Source organism: Xenopus tropicalis, chromosome 2 (assembly GCF_000004195.4).
Source record: "Xenopus tropicalis strain Nigerian chromosome 2, UCB_Xtro_10.0, whole genome shotgun sequence".
Taxonomy (NCBI): domain Eukaryota; kingdom Metazoa; phylum Chordata; class Amphibia; order Anura; family Pipidae; genus Xenopus; species Xenopus tropicalis.
Window position 1 is genome coordinate 47,191,895 of NC_030678.2, and position 22,371 is coordinate 47,214,265.

Sequence of the window (22,371 nt, forward strand, 5' to 3'; positions counted from 1 at the left end):
GGAAAAGTGACACAAATAAGTAGCCCATCATCTGTAGCTCAGTGGTCAGGATTTTGAAGGCCCTTGCGGCCTTGGCTTGATATTTCCTTTCCCCAAGAAGTGGTGTAACAATATATATATATCCATTGGCTGCAGTGAAGTCCAGTGCAAGAGGGTCTGGTTAGATTGGGAACCTTTCATTCCCCGCTGCCCAACTACACCCATGGGCTCACCACCACTGCAGGGTTGCTGGAGCCCAGAAAAATTGTTTGGTGGGGGACCTGGAGATGCAAAGTTTTGCCACTGGGTGTCAGTGTGGCCCTAATAACATTTTACATTAAAGAGATGAAATTTGCAGTTCCTAGTAATAATTTAAGATTTACACTTTGCTGATAATTTAATATTCTACACATAATACAACATTTATAAACATGTAATAATAATAACTGAGGATTTGCAGAACAATATGTTCTCAGTGCCATCTACTGGTCATTTAAATTAGTCTGTACTCCTGTGCTCTAACTGAATGTTTAACTCTGGGTATTAAAGGGGCCATCCATGGTAAGATTTGCTTGTTTGGTAAGATGGGCGATATTGGGGTAATTGTTTGGTCCCCTAGGGCCCCAGGCACAGACGATGTCGGACCAAGGACCACATCACTGAGCCAATGCAGTCCCCAATGCAATGGGAAAATCAGGCAGCTTGAATCGGCAGCTTAAATCTGCCTGTGTATGGCGACCTTTAGTGACAGTGAGCTTATTTATAAACACTAGGCAAAACTGCACCTGGGCAGTTACCCATAGTAACCAATCAGTTATTAGCTTTTTTGAGTCAGCTGCAAGTAGAATAATAAAATTAAACATCTGATTGGGTTGCCATGGGCAACTGCCCAAAAGCAAATTTGTCCAGTGTTTATAAATGACCCCCAGAGGCTTTAATCACAATATGTTATACAATGCAGAAGACAGGGGGCTGTTGGGAATAGCATGTCTGTGTTGCTTGTGTACAGCAGTGCAGAATATGAGGGTGCTTTATAAATCAATGTAATAATAATTTCACTGAATAACTTTCTAGGACATTTACAAATGCAGCACATTATAGTTGGTGCAGTAAATGAATTGGATGGATTTTTTAGCAAACTGGGCACAAGTTGTGGTCACTTTTTAACCAGTAGTGTTACATCTATCATAACATGCTAGTGGAACTCTGTTTGTATAGAAAAGTTTCTCAAGTGGGTTTGTGTTCTATATAATATTCCTTCCTACATCACCCCATTCTGTAAGCCCTACCTTCACTTACTGCAATATAAATGTTCTTGATACATGTGCATTAAATTACATTCATTCCATTATATGCTACCATTTTTATTACCTCCTCTCTCTATTACAGCTTTGGCCTTTGTTGTGAGCAGACTGTAGATCAGAAACTTTATACATTACCATGCATTATCCTGTACTCCTGATAGGATACACACATTCTAATATTCTCTTACTATGCCCAGCTGCTGAATGCAAGCAGTTAACTGGGTATAGGTTATGACATCAGGACAAAGTGTGTCTATTTAAAAATACTGTATAATCATTGCTGTGTTTTTCGAAACTACAAACAGACCAGCAAATGCTTATGCTGTACAAGCAACGTAAATAGATGGTAAAACGGTCACAAGCCTTGAGTGAATGACCATGTAACAAAGCAATGGACAATTTGTTATTTTTCTGTTTGGTCTGTCAATGCACAGTGTCCATTTTTCTTTTATTTGTGATAAAAAAAGGTGCAAGAATGGCACAAAAAGTTACACAAGCCAGCCATCTCCTTCTGGTTCAATTCTCTTCATGCCAGTGGAACACTCCGCCACAGCAAGACCAAGTCCTATAACTTTCAGTAGCACACTCCAGGAGCTCAGCTTTCTTTCTTGTACTAAACAGTAAGGATAGAAAATGGTGTATAAAATACTAAATTGGTTGATTTATACACAAATTGATTTAAATGACATGGAAATCAGAATTCACGGGGGGGGGGGGGGGCAGTATGTTAGCCACCCCCTTAGACTCCTTTCTCAGAAATCCTTAGTTCAAATTTAACCTTGTGCATGCTCAGCAGGGTAAAATTTACTGAGGGGGTGCCTAAGATATTGCCTCTCCCCAGTGAATTTGCCTGAAACCACTTCCACTTTTGAAATAAACCAGTAAAGCTGCCAGAACATTTAAAAATCTGCTCTTTTGACAAGGTCAGCAAATAAGCAGACATTTTAGTGATATGCCCACCTTGAGTTATTGCTCCAACAGGATTTTTAAATCTGTCTGATCTATATGTGGCTGATTTGACGGCTTGAATGGCCACCTTAAGAATGCCACCACTGAACAGAGATGGCAGACATTAGGTCAAAACAAGGTTTAATGTGCATTAAAATGGGAATATATTTGTTCTTCGTATTCTTGTGCTAACAGTGGTTACTACATCAGTTGTAAGCTCTTACATTTCACTATTTAATGTACAGGTATATTCAGATATTCAGATGGGACATAGAGTAGTTTGGAGAAGTGTATACACCATCTCATTGCTTCCATGTCCTCCATTTTATTTATTCCCATGTTGCATACATGATTATTATTCTTGTACTTTCCATCTCTCTCTCCAATTCATCCCTCTCTATTTTTCCACCACTCTCTGCATTCTGCTCTGTCTTAAGTGTGACTGACACAGAGTTGCTTCTAATGCTCAAGCTTGTTTATCCCAGCACCATAGAAAGGTTTAATATTTTCTGAATACTTTCACCACAAGGGAGGTCCAACTTAATCCATTACTCAAGGGGCTCCACATCACACTACTGTATGAAAAGGAAAATATTTGATTTTACAGCTTATAAACTTATTAACTTAGTGTGAATGTGAAACTTACTTTATTTAGCACCCAGTCAGCATCTTCTATGGCCCTCTTAATAATCTGCTGTATCCGTTCAGGATCATCTTCATCTGCATGGACTCGAAAACTCTAATGGCACATGAGCACATTAAACTGACATGATTTAGCAAATATTACAGCTTGGCCTATCTTGCTTTTCTCTGTTCCGGTAGCTCTGACTTAATACAATGTAGCAGAAGCCAACTGTTTAACAGAACTGCCTTGGCTAGAGAAGAACTGTGTTCTGCATTTTTGTTTAAAACTCTGGGATGGCAGTGGAAGTCATCTATCTGGGCTTTGCTAAAGCATTTGATACAATACCGCACAAAAAATGTAGGTCTATTGACCAGGAACATAACATTTGTACTTGGATAGAGAACTGGCTGAAGGGTAGATCACAAAGGGTGGTGGTAAATGGAACATATTCTAATTGGACCAGTGTTGTTAGTGGAGTACCGCAGGGGTCAGTCCTTGGTCCTTTGCTTTTTAACTTGTTTATTAATGACCTGGAGGTGGGCATAGAGAGTACTGTTTTGATTTTTGCTGATTACATAAAATTGTGCAAAACTATAAGTTCCATGCAGGATGCTGCCGCTTTGCAGAGCGATTTGACAAAGTTAGAAAACTGGGCAGCAAACTGGAAAATGAGGTTCAATGTTGAAAAGTGCAAAGTTATGCACTTTGGTATATATATATATATATATATATATATATATATATATATATACATACACACTAAATGGCAGTGTTTTGGGGAGATCCTTAATTGGAACAGAAGAATACTGCTTACTATTATATATGGGAAAGTTACTTAGAAAGTTTTATTTAATTAGATAGAAAATGTTTAGTTTTACGTTCCCATTAAACCTTCCCAGCTGTTTGTAATAAACATTATACAATGAAGCAAAGGAAGTTCAATAAACAAATAAAAATGTTTAAATGTCTGCTGGTCAGCAGTTCACTTTATTTCTCCCCAAGTATCTCTTCAAATAAACATTTAAACAAAATTAAAATTAAATGATAGGCAGAGCATATCAGCCCTGCCTATTGGCCATATGTTACACCTAAATGTAGTTTTGTTTTAAAAGAGAACATATTCATTTCTACAGTGTATGAAAACAAACACAAAATAAGCTTTGATAATAAAGGAATAATGTAACAACTTACATGTGTGTATTAATGTGATCTGTATGGGCCAATACCTGCTTCACTGAATGTCTGTAATAGTGCTGAAGGCTTTCAGTAGGGAGTAGCTTGCAGCAACGGAGGAGATATCTGTAGAGTTGCAAAGGGTTATGTACCAGCTCAGCACCAGGCAAAGGTGGCATTTTTACATTGGATCTAAATGTAAAGAAAAGGCATAGTGACTAATTACAGTTCTATTATGTATGCAGAAAAAAACTTTGACATTCATGAAAGTGCAAGATGTGCATCCAAAATCACACCAACACCTCTCACTGAGTTGGAAATGCCTGACAGCAGAGGTGCCCTGCCACCTGCTCAACCCCAGCACCTCCTGCCCTCTCGGCCACTGCCAGAATTGCCCTGATGTAAATCCAACACTGACAGCACCAGCTCCACCAACCTTACAAAAGAGTACTTATTTACAATATGCAGTGATGATATACGTAACTAGACCTTTACCAAACTCTGCCAGTTTCATTACATAAGCCCATCTAAGTCTTACTTCTGGAGGAGGGAAACTAAAGGAATGAAACGAATGATGGCAACTGGGTAGACTGATCAGCCCAAGTACTACTTAGCAGATTATCTGCCCAGTGCAGTCACAGAAATAACAATTCAATCATACCAACTGTACTAGTAAGCTGATTGGTGTAGGTTTTTGTGTAGAAGAGTGCAACAAGTGCACTATACACTAGTGATCTCAGCCACGTGAAAGAAGACAGGCTGGAGTTGCTTGGATGGCTCTACTTCCTAAGGCATCAAAATAGTCTCAGGTGCCACTGGTTATAATAATTTCTAGGTGTATGGCAGTTGCTATGGCACATTAAGGACTGAAATCAGCTTGCTAGACTGGGAAATCAGTTAGTGAGGAGTGGGATGAGAGAGTCTACAGCCGAAACAAAATTAGTATAAGGAGTTTACAAATAAACCATTATATACCTTAAAAATAGCAACAAACAAACAGGAAAAATTAGACTGTTTGCTAAACATTCATTAAATATCCATTACAGTTTAGCCAGCTATTTATCAAAAAGACAATTTCTATTAAAAGACAAGACAACTCTATTTCACTGGGGTGCTGCTTAACTGTTAGGTTCCTTCCAATGAAATAAATAACACCATTTTTGGGAAAAAAACTGCACCGGCCTGTGGGAAAACTGTGCTGTGCTGGCCTTTACTTACCTTCTATTCCTCTGCACTTGGTCTTGGGACTTTGCAATTAAAATCTACTGTGCCAGCAGGAATGTGAATCTGCGCCATCGCTTAGACAGTTTTTCCATGGCCCAGTGCAGACTTCTCCTGGGGAAAAAACTTAGCAATTTTCTGTCATTGGTTGCGGGGGTGCCTAACATTTTGGCACCTCCACTGTAAAATGGTTTTCTTGTGCCTTAGATATATTAAATCCTCCTGGATTTGGGAATGTTTCAGAATGAGCACATATATATTGTTCGCTGCGATTCATTTATTATGGTGCTGGCTGTCTAGTACCTGGCTGTCGGCACCGTAGATTCGGGATGGAATTCACAAAAGTGATGATATAGTGAATAAAGTACCCCCTATTGGAAAATGTAAGGATATTATAAGTCACGAGGAGTTACATGACCATATAAAAGCTTAAGGCCAAAGGCCAAGTGATTTTATATAGGGCATGAAACTCCAAGGTGACTTTTCAATATTCTCGTATTTTACAACACAGTGTACATTATTTATTATAATACATAAGCCTTATGCTGGCCATACACGTTAAGATTTTTAAAAGATATATCAACAAAAACATCCTTTTTAAGCAATATCATCAAGTGAAGCTAGGAAAACTACCTTCTTGGCCCTGCAAACAATTCAACAATGGGCAAATTTCACTGTTGACACAAAAAATTTGCAGCTAAGGGGGCTTTTATAGCAGGGGGTGTAGTTCTCCTTTAAAGGAGAAGGAAGGGCTAGTCACTGACTTGGACTTAAAACGCCAGCTTTTTCACTCTACTGTACATGCACCTGCCCACACTCAAAGAAAACAAGACAGAAGAGGAAAAAGATTGGGCCGAAAAAGATTCTTCAGAAATACTCCAGGCCTGTCCAGTTTTCTGCTAACAAGGAGCACTGGCTCAGGGTATCAGTATCAGGGTATCATGCCAAACATTTTGACTCTCACCAGCAATTAAAACTTTTTTAAGCCCCACACAAGCATTTGTACTTCTAGTGTCAGGCAGGTTCCATTCAAGTAAAGGAAAGGCTTCAGGGCATTTCTTTGAAGGGTAAAAAACGCAGTGCTCCTTGTGCCATGGGCTAAACAGTAGAGCCTGCAGTATTCACTTCCACTGTGGGAATGGCTTGGGACATACATCAAACCTAACTAAACACAGAGAAAATGTTTTGAAAACCATATATTTTAGAACAGAAATCTGGTGCAAAAACTAAATGGGATTATAAAGCAGAGTGAAATTATGCCATGACATTTTCCCTTTAACATCTTTGCCCATTAAAATGATATGCTCATTAGGGATGCTCATTAACATTTAATAGGAGTCGAGCCTCAGTATTCCTGGGTGCTATTTCAGCATAAAATTAATGTTGAGGTATTAATTCCTGTCAGATTTAAATTAACTAACTCCCATCATATTTTTAATGTGATGTTAATCTAAGTCATCACCCTAATTAATCATGATTCAGAAATTATTAAGGTTTCTGTTTCTACTGGTGAAAGTAAAGTACCTGCCATAGCAGGCTGATGAACGTAACCCCCTCGACTACACAAGTGAGATTTGCCTCAGGACTTCCCCCTGCTGAATTGCCCAGTTGTGCTGGCTTAATAATTTTAAGCTTTTGTTATTTTCTGCACTTAACAGAAAAAAAATCTAAAATTCTACTTCTGGACTAGTACAAGCATCAAAATAAATCAAAAGTCCACTGTTTAATGAGCTGCTCTTATTTTACATATCAATAGGCTGAAACTATAAGAAGGGAGAGGGGTTTGTTTATACAGAGGCATGACAGTGGACTTTTAATTTGTTTTGTGTTCGTATGAGTAAAGCTGGCCATACGCGTGGCGATCTGACGATGTTTCGTGTGACCATCAGTCGCACGAAACATCGTCAGATACGCCACACACCATTCAGGGCTGAATCGGCAGGTAAGGAGGTAGAAACAATAGGATTTCTACCTCCTTCTGCCGATTCAGCACTGAAGGGAGATTTTGGTCAGGCGCCTTCTATGGCGCCCGATCAAAATTTTCAAACTGGTCCGATCGGCGAGTCGGCCGATATCAGCAGCTTCCTGCCGACTCGCCGACATACCATACACGCACCGAATATCGTACGAAACGAGGTTTCGTACGATATTATCGGTGCGTGTATGGCCACCTTTAGAAAGTAGATTTTGCTACAATAGACAAAAAGATATGTTCAGCACAAGCCCTATTCAGTGAACTAAAAGAAAAAAGGTATATACTGCCTACTATAGGTATGGGACCTGTTATCCGGAAACCCGTTATCCAGAAAGTTCCAAATTACGGGAAGGTCATCTCCCATAGACTCCATTTTAATCAAATAATTCACATATTTAAAAAAGATTCCCTTTTTCTCTGTAATAATAAAACTGTACCTTGTACTTGATCCCAACTATGATATCATTGATCTTTCTTCTAGCAAAACAATCCTATTGGGTTTATTTAATGTTTAAATTATTTTTTAATAGACTTAAAATATAAAGTTCCAAATTACGGAAAGACCCCTTATCCGGAAAACCCCAGGTCCCGAGCATTCTGGATAATAGGTCCCATACCTGTAACTGCAGAGCTGTCCAGCTATTTTAGCTACAATGGCCACAATAGGCGATGAATGGAAATAACAAGGTTAAATTAATACTGGAAAACTTTTACATTTACATGGTACCATTCCCACAGCCTTTAGTTTTCTAATATCATCAGATCGCTATATTTTCAGAGATACATTAGCCCAACTGTCAATATTATCAAACACCAGAAGTCTGGCTTTTTGGTGTGGGAGCAGCCGACCTGGACATGTTTTGCTTAGATGTCCGTCAGGTAAGCCAGTCGGAGGGCCCCTGGCATGGGCAGATAATCGGCTAATTGTTCTGAATGGCCTGAATCAGCAGCTTACATCTGCCAGCGTATGGCCACCTTAACAGCCCTTTAAGGCTCTGGCACACGGGGAGATTAGTCGCCAGTGACAAATCTCCCTGTTCGCGGGCGACTAATCTCCCCGGATTGCCACCCCCCGGCGAAAATGTAAATCGCCGGTGGGATGGCATACATGGCGGTACGATTTACATTTTCGCCGGGGTGAGCCCTTAGTTGTTTCCTTCCCTGCTCATTGCTGTTTTGCCTAAGGGCAGTGGCACATAGTAAAAATCAGGGAGTTTTGTCACCCAACACTTTGTCCCCCATTCATACCAGAAGCAACTGTATGGTGACTGTCACACAAAAATACTGACTACCCCAGTTTCAAACAATTGTCTGAGCCTAAAGCACACTTGTAATGGCAGGAAAATGGCACCAAGCGAGCTCAGTAAGGGGCAGAGCCTGATGTTCGGCTTTTGGCCAGACTGCGCTGCCGTGAGTACAATTCGGCACAGAGGATGGTGGGAGTAGAGGTAGAGCTGTGGGATTGCCAGTAGCCATACAGCAAAGCTACACAGAGCCATGACAGGGTTTGTATATAGCGAGTGGCACAGAATGCGAGACGCTGAGTTTCTCAGAGCTACACACTACCGGTACATACGGGAGCGATCTGACAAGTGCTGCTAAACAACTCCCGGCACCCCAGCCTTATAGGTTTCCCTCCCGGGACACATACAGGCGATATTCAGTCAGCGGCCGCACAGAGTTACAAGCCCGCCAGCCACTGCCACTTTACCGTACACCCCGGAATCTACCATTGGGAGTGCGCACAAAGTTACCATATGTCCAACGATATCCGGATTAGCCTATTCGGCAAACATCGAGATGATTTGCAGACAATCCCTAACTCTGCACCCATTCACTCCCGCCCCTTTTGCCGCTCTGCCAATCACTGCCACTCCCATTACTGCAGCCTCCGTCCCGCCCTATTGCGCAGCCCCTTTTCCTGTCGGTAATAAAATGCCTGTAGCGTTATATTGTCTAAGGACAAGTGATCTTACCTGGGCTCTAATGTGCTGGAACATAGCAATAGCTCAATATTCTCATATGGCATATACAGTACAGTGTGTAAGCATTACCAATGATGTTGCCATACCAACCAATCAGATCTTCGCTTTTGTTTTCTAACTTGTAAATAATCGTTCAATTGTAATTGCTGATTGGTTGCTACGGGCAATATCAGGGGTGATATGTTCCATAGTGTGCAACAGCTTGGCTCTATTTGATGGTGTTGTGCTATGAAACCACTCTTGTAAAGTAAAGGGAATAATTTAGCAATATGAAAAATAATAATGAAGTACAGTGGAGGCATTGCAGGCATTCAATATAACAACCACACCAAAAATAACTAAAAACTAGTGGAGTAGCTAATAGCAGTTGTGGTGGGTTCGACACCAAGTCCATAGAACCATTCATGTTCTAAGTTTTAAAAAATCATGTCTGCTTCTGTGTAATGGTAAGTTTGTTTATAAATCTATGCAAAAGAACTTATAATATACAGCAAACTATTTATATAGAAACATATTAAAAAGCATAACAGCACAAAACTGTGGGGCGTTTATTATGCATAAATACTACTCACCTCCTTTGTGGTGATCACTATACCCATGTCAAATTTCGAAAAATCTGAATTTATTTTGAAAAATCTGAAATTAGTTAAAATCACAGACTACTTTAATTAATTGTAGTAGAGCCTTTGCACTGTTGTCTGGCCCAAAAGTAGGGATGCACCGAACCCCCAAAACCATGTTAAGTGATTCGACCGAACGGAGCCCAAATTAGCATATGCTCATTTAGGATTTGTACGGGTTAAATGGTTTTACACTTCCGTGTTTATGCGTCGCCATTAACCCTTCCAGATCCTAATTATCATATGTTAATTAGGATTTGGTTCGGCCAGGACCATGGATTTGGCTGAATACGAACCCTGCTGAAAAAGGCTGAATCCTGACTGAATGCCAAACCGAATCCTGGATTCAAGGCATCCCTGAAAGTGACGTCAGGCAGGTGATGAAGTTTAAGGGCACACCAGTGAAATAAGGGGGTGGGCAATTGGCACATTTTGGGACTCTATTGTAAGTTTTTTAACATTTCAGAACTCTGAAACCCAGATAGGCAGTTATTATAAAGTGCCAAATATTTTGCAGTGCTGTACAATAACCGGCAAGCCTATATAAAAAGCAGTCTGTCAACTTCAAAACTTGACACTTGGCAAACCTCAATTGCAGCCAGGAAACAGAATGATTCTCTAAATCCCCAAATGAGTTCATTTCCTCTTCCCATTTTTTCTATGGTATTTTGGTTGATCAGAGCTGGAGGGATAAAATATCTGGTAGGTAGTAAGAGAGACTGAAAGCAAAGATTCTAGCAAGGGACCTGTGTGATGCGTCCCGCAGGTCCCTTGTCTGTGCACCATATATTTAGAGATTATAAACTGTGCTATGAAGTGTATAGTACATGTACTGGGGAGTGTATTCTAGGGTAAAATTTTTGCATTACATTGGAAGTTCACCTTTTATGATCCAGGTCAGTTGCACTCTTTTAGGACTATGGCACATGGAGATTAGTCACCTGTGATAAATCTGCTCTATTGCAGGTGACTAAACTCCTGAAAAACAAAGTGATGAATATGTTTTTCCCACCAGTAATTTATGTAAATGGTGGTGAGAAAACATACACGTCATTTCGTTTTTTTTTTAAGTAATTTAAAATCTCCTCATGAGGCAACTTTGCAAAAACAAAGACGCATATGCCTTCCCGCTGGCAATTTACATTATTGTCGATGGGAAAGCATTTTTAGGCTTCTCTTCACTTTTTTTTGCAGGCTTAGAGAAGCAGATTCGCTCCCTTACGCACCTCATTAAAAATGCACTGACAAGTACAGCTTGTGCTTCCACTCAGCTACACAAAGCAGGCATCAGCCAGGAAATGTCTGCTTTCATGTTTTCAGCCCAATCCCTGCTAGGCTCTGCTTTGTGTAGCTGAGCAGAGGCAGAAGCTGTACTTATTAATGCGTAAGCCGCCGGATTCGATTCCTTTAGACTGATTCGGAAGCTTATCTGTTTGTGTATGGGGTCCCCTAACGGGCCTCCCCGATCTATATCTGGCCAAAAATCGGTCAGGTGTCAATCGGGCAGGTCAGATCGGGGACTGCATTGGCTCACTGTTGTGTCCTCGGTCCGATGGCTCCTATACCAGTTGTAATCAATCATTTGGCCAAATTAGCCTGATATTGCCAACCTCAGGTTCGCATTGCTTCTTTTTCCGAAGTCGTGCAAAGTTGCCTACAGGAGGAAACTTTGCACAAATTCGGAAACCAAAGTGAGGCAAAGGGCTTTCCACCGGCGACTTCTATAGAGCAACTTACTCGCCCGCGATAGCAGCGATCTATCGCGGGCGAGTAAGTTGCTCCATGGGGTCTTGCCCTTAACGTGTATGGCCACCTTTACACAGAAGATAACAGATAAATTGGGTGGAATACAATGGGTTTCATTCTTAAAACGAGAGATAAACAGGAGTCAGTTGCATTCATGGCTCTTCACAGAACTATAAAATGAAAAACCATAGGAAAAAAAAAATGGCATTAGTTGGCAGGACATAGTTTATTTGTAGGTATTGGCAGAACATATACAAACTTTAAAGGCTGTGACAGACGGGGAGATTACAAATCTCCCCGAAATAACATCCCACCGGCTAGAATCTAAATCGCCGGTGGGATGGCATACGCAGCGCACGGAAGTTTCCTCACAAGGCAACTTCCGCAAATTGCTGCACCGCGTATGCCATCCCACTGGCGATTTACATTCTAGCCGGTGGGATGGCATTTCGGGAGATTAGTCACGTGGCGACTAATCTCCCCGTGTGTCACAGCCCTAAATGTAAAAAAATAAAAATCACTTCATGGCATTACTGGTCCTTTAATATATGAAGTGATAGTAGATTGTATGCACGTGTGCAGATGATAAAAAAAGATTATTTTTTATTACTCCATAGCATGTGGTTATAGTACTCAGTAAATTGCAAAATACATAAAAGGGGTAGTTCACATTCAAATTAACTTTTACTATGTTATAGAACGAGCAATTCTTAGCCTTCATTTTTTTTTATTGTTTTTGAATTATTTGGCATCTTCTTTCAACTCTTTACAGTTTTTAAATGGGGGGTCACTGACCCCAGAAACCAAAAATCTGTTGCTGTGAGGCTACAATGTTGACATTTTATCGTAAAAAAAACGTTAATGGAAAGAACATGCAGGATGCAATTCTTGTAAGTCTTTCTTATTAAAAAAAATGATTTTATTAATAAGAAAAAAAATGATTTTAAGAAAGAGTATACATCTCCTGAGAATAATCAGACACAGCTTAGTCAAGAGTAAACTCAATAGTTTCATGACTCTATCCATCCTTTGCTCTCACCAAGCCCCATAAGTAAATAAAACAAATGCACTGTTCCATGTTCTGCTCAGATTCTAAAACAAGTAGTCAGCATAACCCTGATGACACTAGATATGAACATATATAAAAATAAAGCTTTATTCTAGTAAAGATAAAGTACATGCTGCTGAAGCTAAAGAAAACATAGTTCTACATTGTAGTCATTGGTCTTCTAAATCTGATTTATCACTGGATTCTGGAGAATTGTCGAGTTCCACGTGTTTTTCTAAAATGTAAAAAGAACAGAATTTAGTATCATTCTATCAGATCCTGTGGATTTATTTTTTTAACAATGACCACACATACATACCTATATCATCTTTATCTAATCTAGGTCAGCCTCAAAAGATACAAGTTTTTTTCTCAATTATTTCATTATATTATTTATTGCAACACAATGTCCAATGTAAATCTCACAAGCTGTTAAAATCCTCCAAAAAAGCTGGAAATGTACTTCATCATAGTGAGGGGTGGCCGCCACAAACATTCTTGATCCAGATGGAACTACACCATCTTGTGGTCATACACAAAAAATGCTTTTCCATTTTAGTCTGCAAAAATGGTTTCCAAATTTTGGGGCTTGGGATCTTAGGGAAGCCTAATAAAGCGGCTGCATGAGCTTAGTCAGGCCAGTTAGAATGAGATTTATTCTATTAAGCCTCTTGATCCCTAACTGTGATATATAGAGAGTAACAAAGACTGATTTTGTCATGAGAATAATCTCATTAAATTGTATTGGGAGGCGTAAGCAATGGCAACATGTATTTTTTTCTTCCTCAGAAATCTGCATTTCTGTGTGCCACCCCACCTCCACCAGGAAAGCTTGGACTATCTTATGCAATTGCCCCATGGGCAAAGCCCCCAGTTGAAATTACCTAGTATTCAGATACAGCAAGGCAACCAACATAGTGGCTTTGGAATCTAAGGGACACCACAGACAGTTTTTGTAGCTGCATTCACTGGAGTTTAGGTTATTGGCAACATTATTTAAAAAAACCATATGGATGTTTTTTCAGGCAACTTTCACACGATTAATGCTACTATAAGAACATTTCAAGCAATTGCTGTAATGGTCATCTATGGGACTGTAATGCTGCTTTTTGAGCTACATAAAAATGGTCCTGTGTGCTGCTTGTCAATTGCTGCTAGGTTCTGGTGGTAAAGTGAGGAGATAAACAATCCCATCGCTTATCTCATTTATTAAAGTTTTCCACACTAAGCTGGACACCTGGGTTCAGCAGTACGATCATTGTCCCAACATGTCACATTGTCACTTGGGAACATGGCACACATATCTGGTTATATAGTATTCATTTTTCAGCACAAAACATATCTGGTTATGTAATTTTACATACCTATTTCTTCTTTTTTCTCTTCTTTTTTAGCCATTTTAGCCATTTTTTTCTTTTCTTTTAACTTTTGTCTGCAAAATAGAAATAAAGCTTATCAATGCAGAAAACAAATTCTGTATGCATGATTTTACCATCTATAGCCCTAAATAATGAATAAAACAAACAACCACGTTTATGGATGCAACAAAACTTAAAGCAATACATAATGGGTCCCTTTTAATAATAAATATCCACATACACACTTCCTTCTCAAGTACATAGATACTATACCTTTCTCACAAGTAAATCAAACACTTCCTATGCAACTCAACAAATTCTAATACAGGTATGGGACCTGTCATCCAGAATGCTCGGGACCTGGGGTTTTGCAGATAAGGGATCTTTCTATAATTTGGATCTCCATAATGTAAATCTGCTAAAAATCATTTAAATATTGAATAAACCCAATAGGCTTGTTTTGCCTCCAATAAGGATTAATTATATCTTAGTTGGGATCAAGTATAAGGTTCTGTTTTATAATTACAGAGAAAAAGGTAATCATTTTATAAAATTAAAATGACTTGCTTATAATAGAGTCTATGGGAGATGGCCTTTCCGTAATTCGGACCTTTCTGGATAACGGGTTTCCGGATAAGGGATCCCGAAACTGTACTTTAATTTTGTGTTCTATTATACTTAATTCTGCTGAAATAGTTTTGTTTGCTTCAGCTCACCTTAGTAATTTGCCCCACTACTTTATGCAGAATTCAAAGCTTTAGACAAAGTTATCATTGGTAGAACTGTAATGGATGGTGCTAATTATTCCATGGTAAGGCAGTTTAATTCTATTAAATTGTTAGTTGTTAGCTGCGATGGAACTAATGTACAGCAGCTCTATTAACTTCTTAACATATGAACTGAAACATATATAAATATATGAACCATTGATAGATCCAAGGCTATAGGGTTTGGTGTGCAGTGCCATGCATATATCTATATTAGCACAGGACTGTTAAAGTAAAAGCAAGATGAACACACAATTTACACTGAAGGATACAGAAGAACAGGACAAAACAGGAGTTAAGATTCAAAACAAGTAGAACATAAGGCATATTCCCTCTAACAAACAGGGTAAGTCTCATTTGGTAAGAGGTTTTAGTTCCCCTAAAAATTAATTTTTAAAAGATTATTTTATTGTGATTGATATTGTTGTGGAATTCTCTCCCTGAATCAGTTGTGCTGGCAGATATATTAGATAACTTCAAGAAGGTAATGAATGGCTTTTACCAAGTGAGGGAATTAGTACAATTAATCCAGTGACAGTTTTAACTGCCAGGACTACACTACTTGGCACAATGTTAATTTTATTCCTCCCCGGGACATATAAAACCTTTACTAGTTTTAGTACAATCAGTTAGCACGAAAAATATAATTACCTTTTCAATCTGCGTTTTGCAGTTTTTTCTTCTTCTAACTTTTTGTTCTCCATTAATTTTCTTTGAAAATCGTCATCTAAGTTATGCTGCAATAGTATAACGACTTGTTGTTAAAGAGTTATAGGTGATTCAACCAAAAAGCACTGTACAACCAACATGAAATTGAGCCCATTTGACTAGTCAGGGGCCACATGAAAGACCTCTAAAGTCCTGTGGGTTCCCAATCAGCAACACAGAAACTATATATGATGAGGCACAAAATTTAGCCAGAGGGTTTCTTCTATGGACTGTCTGTGAGACGTGAATGCTTTTCATACAGACACCTGTTTCTAGGATGTACTGTATGCCTAGTGGGGCAGAACTGTAGTGAAATAACAGGGTACACCAAAACTATATAAGGTGTATTATATATACAGTGGCTTGCAAAAGTATTCGGCCCCCTTGAACTTTTCCACATTTTGTCACATTACAGCCACAAACATGAATCAATTTTATTGGAATTCCACGTGAAAGACCAATACAAAGTGGTGTACACGTGAGAAGTGGAATGAAAATCATACATGATTCCAAACATTTTTTACAAATAAATAACTGCAAAGTGGGGTGTGCGTAATTATTCAGCCCCCTTTGGTCTGAGTGCAGCAGTTGCCCATAGACATTGCCTGATGAGTGCTAATGACTAAATAGAGTGCACCTGTATGGGCAGAACAGAGCTGCCTGGCCGACCGATATCTGGCCTCAAATTGGCCAGATCTCGATCGGCCAGGTTAGAAAATCCGGTCGGATCGGGGACCGCATCGGCTCGTTGATGCGGTCCCCGAACCGACTGCCCCATAAGCTCAAATGTAATCCGATCATTTGGCCCAGGGGCCAAACGATCGGATTATTTTTTTTTTAAGTCCCTTGCTACCCGATATCGCCCACCCGTAGGTGGGGATATCGGGTGAAGATCCGCTTGCTTGGCGACATCGTTAGCTTTTTTGCTTTTTTTGTTCAGTAGTTCTCTAGTTTAGAATTTCAGTAGCTCTCTGGTTGCTAGGGTCCAATTCATCCTAGCAACATGTTAGGGCTTTAAATGACAGATGGGAAATATAAATCGGAGAAGACCTAAATAGGAAGATAACTAATGCAAAGTAGCCATAATAATAAAAAATACTCTATAACATAAAGCTGAACTACCCCTTTAAAGGAGAGATATAGGATACATGAAAAACTAACCTTGTAGGCAATTATAAATAACATACGGTGCTGGTTTCACTTAGGTCTAAAAATGTATACTATCTGTAAAAAATGGTCCCTTTATTGGAGTTCCCTATAGATCCTCTTATGTCCCTGCCTGTGTTTTAAATGGGGGTGGGGGTTGGGGTGGGTGTGTCCTAACAGTCCTTGCCAGAAGCACAGTAGTAGGGGGATAGCCAATCACAGCCCTGCAGTCGCACAAGCAAAGACAGGATCAGTTCCCTATCAGATCAGCCTAACTGCTGACTGGTTCCTATCCTACAGTGCAGTGTGCTGAGTGCCCCAGGTCCCCCTGCACAGCCTGGGGAAGGAGGCAGCAGGAAGTGGAACAGATTGGTGGGATTAAAGGGGTTTTTTGAAAAGAAATTTTCAATAAAATCAGCCTGAAACACTACTTTTTAAAGCACATTCCTTCTATATTTAGATAAGTAGAATTCACTGACACAATATTATTCTATATTCTATATTTGTGGTATTATACAATAAAATCACTATAACATATGAATCAGTAACCTTTTCGGACACCCTATCCAGGAACTCTTGCCTTTGGTACTCTCTGCGCCGAAGATGTCGATATACATGGAACTCTCCACTGCCAGCCCCAGCACTTGATCCTTAAAAAAAGTGAATATTTTAATGCAAAGACCTAACAGATTTACTTATTACCATATTTGGGTCTCTTAGTAGTAATGACAATGTGAATAATATTGTTAAAGCATTTCTGCGAAACTTCTGACTGATGGGTACACCAAACACATCACTATCACTTATGTTACAATAGTAACATATCCTACTAATCAGTATTAAACTGTACTTGTATTAAGGGAAGCTGTTCATTGATGCCTAAAGTAAAATCTTGTGCTAAAATTAGGCCCTCAGTTATTTGTATGTAGCACGACAAAATGCATTTTAAAACTAAATTCACATGATCATAAACAGTATTAGTTCCTCAATCTCTTTTCTCGGTCTCTCTTAAAAATGTCCCACACAGTGTATATGTTATGGCATTATGTCCCCCTAAGAGTGCAAGGTACATAATATGCCACAAATGCAGTTTAGGTTAATGATTACCCATGACATCTCTGACAAATTCTGGAGCAGATCTCGGAGACCATTCCTTGGGCCTCTCAGGTATTGCAGCAAGTTTATCCTACAAAAGTAGAATCATGTTAAGGGGGATGAAAAATAAATTCATATTTTTAGTTACTGCTATTTTACTTAGCAACTAATAAATCCACTAAGAAACTGAACTTTTTATTATTGTTAATAATTATTATTGTTTCTACACTAAGATTACATGACCAGTGCTAAAAAGGTTGATAGAAGATTGAAAAAGCTGATAAGAGGCATAGAAAGTCATGAAGCAATGGGACACTTAGAAGAGGTGCTTAAAGAGGATGTCCACTTTTTGCAAAGTCCTACCAGACTGGTAGGGCCCTTGCTCTGAAGGAGAGGGGTTGCCCACCCCTCCCTTCTCTACAGACATGCAAAGATTGGCAACTGAGTGTAATTTCAGCAGAGGGTTAAGCGCTTCTGCTCATGCCCAGCCTCTTTATCAGCGGACCGGATTACTGTAAATGGCGATGGCCGGTCATGCGCAGTAGCATTAAAAAAATAACATTCTCTCTCATATCTCTGCATTTGCACTTAACCCAGAATGGGGTAAGCTCTTTATTTTATGGGGTTTATGGACTGTGGAGCAAAAACGTCCATTAATGCAAGGTATTTTTAGTGTAAAGTATAGCCTGATGTTTTTGGTGGGGTGCAGGTCAACAAAGGCTATGCTGCCAGAGGCTGAAGGTCCTTGGACCCAGAAATGCAGCTTATATTGCATATAAAATCTGTATCATTTTAATTACAGTTGCAAACATTCTCCCAAATCTACCAAACTTTGGTACTCCAACCATTGCATAACTACAACAGGCAGTAGAGGAGGTGCTGGAAGCTGTAGTTTTGAAACAGGTGACATACCAAAACTTGGCTTTGACTTAATGGCCTCCTAAACAATTAGTAACATCTTACAGGGTTCCTCATCAACCTCTCCAGTCTCAGCCTTTGTTCATCAGTTGCATTTTTTGGGATAACGAGTGGCTGAGGCTCTTTCTTTGCCCGGGCTGGCTTTGCTGTCCCAGTCTCTGCTGCCATTCTTATTCCTTTCTGTCCCTTTTACATTGGTGTTCACTGATCAACAATAAAATATCACAACTATAGGAAGGAAGAAGAGAGAGAAAATAGTTTAGAGGTGATATTAACTTTGCAAAGAGCACCAACTGTCTACCTTCCTGACTCTGAGAATGACAAGTACACATTTTAAATCTAGACAAAGTCATATGCACAACTCTGTATGACTAAGTAGTATTAATATCAGAAGAATGTTTCATAGATACTAGTACTCCCAGCAAGACGTGAGAGTCCCATTAAACCAATATTTCTTTACCTTGGCATAGTCCAGCATCATCTCAAACCCAATGTACACTGCAAAAATACTGTGGCAAAGGCAGAACTGAGGGAGGGAAAGATACATAATACTGTGTGACTGCTGGGGAGTCAGTCTGAAAGGAGCTTAGTCACACAGAGTGATGGAGGTTTAGGGCTTAGTCACACAGAGTGATGGCTCCACTTCTCTAAGACTGGGTTTTTTGGCAGGTTGAGAGAAGCAGATCTGCTCTCCTACACAGACCTCTATAGCTGCACCGACAGGAACAGTTTGTGAGTGCAGCCCAAAAAGACAAAAGCAGGTATTACCAAGCCAATGTCCACTTCACTCTACACTGGCAAAAGCTAGAACTAAATCGAGTGAATCAATTTCCCGCTGCATGCCTAAGAAAAAAAGAATAAAAAACCCCAGGCTGAGAGATGCAAAGCCTTAGTCTTCCAGGGGGCTAAGAGAGACAATGGAACACTGTGAACCAGACATGTAATCTGGGAGATTAAATTTAACCTGAGCTATCAGACAGAAAGGGGATGTTAATCATGCTAAGAGTTGGTTACTCATCGAGGCTTTATTATAAAATACATTTTTAATATATACTCTACATCAGGGATCCCCAACCTTTTTTGCTAGTGAGCCACAGTCAAATGTAAAAAGACTTGGAGAGCAACACAAGCATCATATAAGTTCATGGAGGTGCCAAATAGGGGCTAAAATTGGCTATTAGGCAGCCTCTATGCACACTATCAGTTTACAGGAGGCTTTATTTGGTAGTAAATCTTGCTTTTATTCAACCAAAACTTGCCCCCAAGTCAGGAATTCAAAAATAACTACCGGGTTTTGGGGCACTGAGAGCAACATCCAAGGGGTTGGTGAGCAACAGGTTAGTCATGAGCCACTGGTTGGGGTCCACTGCTCTACATTAACAGCACTGGTATTTCTCCAGTCTCCTAAGTGAAGATCTGTAAGTCAAAAATGAATCTAGGTATGTTGAGAGCCACAAGCTAAAGATCTCTGACGCATAGTCTCTATAATGTATTCTGCCATTCTCTGGCACTGCAAGATTTAATTTGCATCCTTCATATTACTGAGGGAGATATAATAAAGGGGTAATTCACTTTAAAGTTAACTTTCAGTATGTTATAGGATGGCCAGTTTTAAGCAACTTTTCAACTGGTCTTTATTATTTATTTGTTATAGTTTTTGAATTATTATCTTAATCTCCTAACTCTTTTGAGCTTTCAAATGGGGGTCACTGACCCCAGCAGCCAAAAAACTATTCCTCTGTGAGGCTACAAGTTTATTAGTATTGTTACTTTTTAAATGTTACTTTCCTATTCAGATCCTCTTCTATACATAGGGGCTGATTTACTAATCCACGAATCTGAATCCGAATGAGAAAAATTCGCATTGGAAAACGAACATTTTGCGACTTTGTCATATTTTTTGCGATTTTTTCGTCGCCGTTACGACTTGCGCGAATTGTCGCGACTTTTTCATAGCCATTACAAATTTCGTGAATTGTCGCAACTTTTTCATAGCCATTATGACTTTCGTGAATTGTCGCGACTTTTTCATAGCCATTCTGACTTTTGTGAATTGTCGCAACTTTTTCATAGCCATTCTGACTTTTGTGAATTGTCGCGACTTTTTCATAGCCATTCTGACTTTTGTGAATTGTCGCGACTTTTTCATAGCCATTCTGACTTTCGCGAATTGTCGCGACTTTTTCGTATTGAGCTCAAAAAATTTGCGACAATTCGTGAAGAAGTCGCAAAATACCGATCATTATGAAAAAAACGCGTTCGGACGCTTTTCGGACATTCATGGATTAGTAAATGTGCCCTATAGTCTTTCATTCAAACCACTCCCTGGTTACTAAGGCAAATTGGACCCTAGCAAGTGATTAAAAAAATACAAATAAAAAATAAAGACAAATTGCAAATCGTCTCAGAATACTACTCTCTACATCACACTACAAGTTAAAGGTTAACAACCCCTTTAAAGTTTTGTTTTGGTTATTTTTCTAATTGGATTAAAGGGCAAATTTACCAGGGGACTGGATTTTGCAAAGCCCAGTGTTACAATATACTCTAAATATGTGCATTACAATACTGACAGTCACTGCCAAAGTTACACACAAACTTCAGGAGAAAATAACAAGGAAACCAAAGACGCTGTTGGATAACACTGCAGAGGATATACATTCTGCACTGGGCGCCATACACGTTGCTAGATATTGCAAGAACTATATTTATAGTGAATGGAAGAGATACTGCAGAAGACGGAGAGCTGAGAAGACCATGCATATAGCTACATACTGAGGGGGCCTTCGCATGCAGCATAAAGAAAAGGGCGAATGAGCACCGGGCTGTCCGACTAACAATGAACTCTAACCACACTCACATATTCTCTCACCTATTCTCACTTCTGGTGTTTATTTTCTGTCTCTGTGCACCGCAGGCTACGCACGGAAATGCCTCCACACAGGAAGTGTTGGTAGGAGGGCGGAAGGTTTCACCGATTGGCTGAATTGCTGAGAAGGGCGGGCCCAGAGGGCTAGAGTTAGGGATTGTGGACAAATACCCGCACAGATTCAAACACACACAGGCCACAAGGAGAGATAGGGGAGGTGTAGCTCTCCTGCTGGCTGTCACGTTTAAGCCCAGAGGGCGCTCCTGGGTGAATTTTGGCTTCGCAGTTAATTTATAAAATGAAAGCAAATATTTAGTTGGTTGTTGCTGGTATGATTGTATGGGCGCAATTTAGTAAATCAGCTATATCATAGAATTTGATATCTGTGAAATTCAGTCAGGCTAATAGCACACTGATCATCAGCCTCTCTCCACTTGCGTTTTTCTAAGGTAAAGATGCCCTCCCATCTGCTTCTTTTACCTGGTGCAGCAACTATAACAAAATGCATCAGCTAATTGATTCCATTATATTCTGCTAAGTATTCAGAGCTGTGTTTTAGTGCGCTTGTGTTTTGGAGTTCTTTTTAGACATAACATGCTGAAGTTTCCTGTGCTCCACCTGCAGTCAAAAGACTATAGAATACAAGCTTGTGTTTGGAACTAAACACACACTTAATTGCATTTTTAAAAATGCATATAAACACAATATATTTGTTTTTATGCACTCAGCATGCATTTTCAAACTCATTAAAAAAACGCCTGTGTGCGAGAGCTCTAAGAGCCATAGCCCCAGAACAATCTACTCTTGTGATATTCAAGATGCATTCATGCAGGATACATATATATTTGTGTATTATAAAAACAATAATGGACCAATGTTTTCTTGG

General features: G+C 39.6%; 2 protein-coding genes across 7 annotated transcripts; both read right to left on the bottom strand.

Annotated features, from left to right (window-relative positions):
* Positions 1-363: 363 nt before the first annotated feature.
* Positions 364-9,087, bottom strand: lyrm9 (LYR motif containing 9). 4 transcript variants are annotated; one of them, XM_012956560.3, is made up of 4 exons: positions 8,980-9,087; positions 4,083-4,221; positions 2,878-2,970; positions 364-1,896 (listed from the first exon to the last, which is right to left on the bottom strand). In XM_012956560.3, the coding sequence occupies exons 2-4, from the start codon at positions 4,206-4,208 to the stop codon at positions 1,879-1,881; spliced, it is 237 nt and encodes a 78-aa protein (XP_012812014.1). In that variant the 5' UTR covers positions 4,209-4,221; positions 8,980-9,087; the 3' UTR covers positions 364-1,878. The 4 variants fall into 4 exon arrangements, with proteins under 4 accessions (XP_012812014.1, XP_012812015.1, XP_031751607.1 ...); XM_012956561.3 differs by having other exon boundaries at positions 8,802-9,061; XM_031895747.1 differs by lacking the exon at positions 8,980-9,087 and adding an exon at positions 5,248-7,102.
* A 3,075-nt stretch (positions 9,088-12,162) lies between these two features.
* Positions 12,163-21,584, bottom strand: prkrip1 (PRKR interacting protein 1). 3 transcript variants are annotated; one of them, NM_001017225.2, is given in 7 exon segments: positions 12,163-12,859; positions 13,989-14,056; positions 15,401-15,486; positions 17,153-17,253; positions 17,711-17,789; positions 18,662-18,844; positions 21,489-21,497. In NM_001017225.2, coding segments are annotated over 6 exon segments (522 nt in total). In that variant the 5' UTR covers positions 18,785-18,844; positions 21,489-21,497; the 3' UTR covers positions 12,163-12,794.
* Between the last annotated feature and the right edge of the window lie 787 nt (positions 21,585-22,371).